The sequence below is a fragment of the Anomaloglossus baeobatrachus genome, chromosome 4 (assembly GCF_048569485.1).
Source record: "Anomaloglossus baeobatrachus isolate aAnoBae1 chromosome 4, aAnoBae1.hap1, whole genome shotgun sequence".
NCBI lineage: Eukaryota > Metazoa > Chordata > Amphibia > Anura > Aromobatidae > Anomaloglossus > Anomaloglossus baeobatrachus.
The window spans coordinates 690,352,571-690,355,003 of NC_134356.1; the positions used below are offsets into that span (position 1 = coordinate 690,352,571).

General features: G+C 34.2%; 1 protein-coding gene across 1 annotated transcript; it reads right to left on the reverse strand.

Annotated features, from left to right (window-relative positions):
- Window positions 1-1,088: 1,088 nt before the first annotated feature.
- Window positions 1,089-2,024, reverse strand: LOC142302938 (olfactory receptor 6B9-like). Its single transcript, XM_075344040.1, has one exon. The coding sequence runs from the start codon at window positions 2,022-2,024 to the stop codon at window positions 1,089-1,091; it is 936 nt and encodes a 311-aa protein (XP_075200155.1).
- Window positions 2,025-2,433: the final 409 nt, after the last annotated feature.

A 2,433-nucleotide genomic window follows, 5' to 3' on the forward strand; every position in this document is an offset into this window, starting at 1 on the left:
TATTGTACTAACAGAAAATGTGCAATCCACATTTAAACAAAATTAGACCAGTGCAAAAGTATGGGCACCTCAACATAAAAGTGACATTAATATTTTGTAGATCCTCCTTTTACAAAAATCACAAACTCTAGTCGCTTCCTGTAGCTTTTAATGAGTTCCTGGATCCTGGATGAAGGTATATTTGACCATTCCTGTTTACAAAACAATTCCAGTTCAGTTAAGTTTGATGGTCACCGAGCATGGACAGCCGCTTCACATCATCCCACAGATGTTCAATGATATTCAGGTCTGGGGACTGGGATGGCCATTCCAGAACATTGTAATTGTTCCTCTACATGAATGCCTGAGTAGATTTGGAGCAGTGTTTTGGATCATTGTCTTGCTTAAATATCCATTCCCTGCGTAACTTCAACTTCGTCACTGATTCTTGCACATTATTGTCAATAATCTGCTGATACTGAGTTGAATCCATGCCACCCTAAACTTTAACAAGATTCCCGGTGCCGGCATTGGCCACACAGCCCCAAAGCATGATGGAACCTCCACCAAATTTTACTCAGTCCATCAGTTATTAGATATATGAAACTGAAATAGCTGTTGCAAAAACCCAAATTGTTATAAAGAAAAAAGGTTAACATTAATAGGGGTGCCCAAACTTTTTAATATGACTGTACCCCCCTTGTATATCCTTCCTTCCCTTCATTCCTTTATTTCCCTCCTTCTCCTTTAAAGCATCATATTACTTATTCCAATGAATATCTCTTTATCTGTCTATAGAAAATAAATGACTAGAAGTAGCACCAGCTAATAAGTTGATACCCAGCCTCCCAGGCAACTGCCAAGCCTACCAAATAAAATTAATAAATGTAGGCAGAACACCAGCAACGTTTTCTTTGTTGGTTTATGGCCTTTAATTAATCATTTTGTCTATCTATTTATCTATTTTTTGAACTGTTGAGTGTTGTTTTTGTAGCAATAATTAAATAAAACTCTAAACTTATTAAATTTAAGTTTAGAGTTTTATTTAATTAATTTAATATTTTATTTTGAGTTTGGCCAATCAGACAAGACAATTCAGTCTTGTCCATTTACCCAATTAACCTCTTATGAAGTGTATCCTGTATGGCTTTCTTAATATCTTTATTCCTTAGACTGTATATTATAGGATTGATCAAAGGTGTAAACACCGTGTATAGCAGGGATAGGACTTTACTGATCGTCGAAGATTGACCTTTGGTTGGAACAACATAAACACTGAACATTGTCCAGTAGAATATGGAGACCACGGTGAGGTGGGAGCTGCAGGTGGAGAAGGCTTTTTGTCTACCGGTACTGGATGGGATTCTTAAGACAGATAAAACTATATAAGTGTAAGATACAACAATGAATGAAGTTGGGATTATAACCGTTGGAATGGCCATAAAATAAATTTCCAATTGGATAATAAAGATATCAGAACATGAAAGTTCTAGTAATGGGAGAATGTCACAGAATAAATGGTCAATGGTATTTGAACCACAAAAAATGAGTCTACCCAGTTTTATAATGTAAATCAAAATAATAGAAAATCCGAACACCCAACATGAAATTGACAATATGGTACAATATCCATTTGTCATGATGGTGGAGTAACGAAGGGGATTACAGATGGCCACATACCGGTCATAAGACATTATACTGAGAAGGAAACACTCACAGGCTTCAGAGGCACATAAGAAATAAAACTGAGTGATACAGTCAATAACCGTAATGGTTCCACCATTATATATTAGAAGATTTAGAAAATTGGGGACAATATCGGTGATTACCAAGATGTCACTGATGGACAGTTGTGAGATGAAGAAGTACATCGGAGTGTGGAGGTTTTTCCTGGTGGACACCAGGGTGATGATCAGGAGGTTCCCACATATTGTTACTAAGTAAATCAGAAAAAAAAGACAAAACAAGAAAAATCTTAAATGTTGGCTGATCTGAAATCCTAAAATGAAGAATTCAGTTACAGCAGTCAGATTATTCTCCAGCATTATATATGGAATAAATTATGAAAAAAAAAAACATACTAATTTCTAGCCAAATTTTTTGCATATAAAAGATAGAAAACTTCAACACAATCTTTAAAAGGTCGAGAACATAAATATTTAGTTGACTTTTAAAGAGAATGATAATAGTGTCCAGATGAAAACCAATTTTTTTTATCAAGCCACTTCATAATAACATAATTGGTTGTTTTCGTATTCATATATTTCAACTTTGGAAGAATCTTAATCACAGTTCATTGTGCATTGTATAACAACATCTGCATCAAATATTTCTTTGTCCTTTATAGTAGTATTATAAAGTAAAGTATAAAGTATTATAAAGTAAGAATTAAAAAGTAATTTTTAATTCTTGATAATCTCGGTTATTTTGTCTATAAAATTTCAGGGGCAAAAC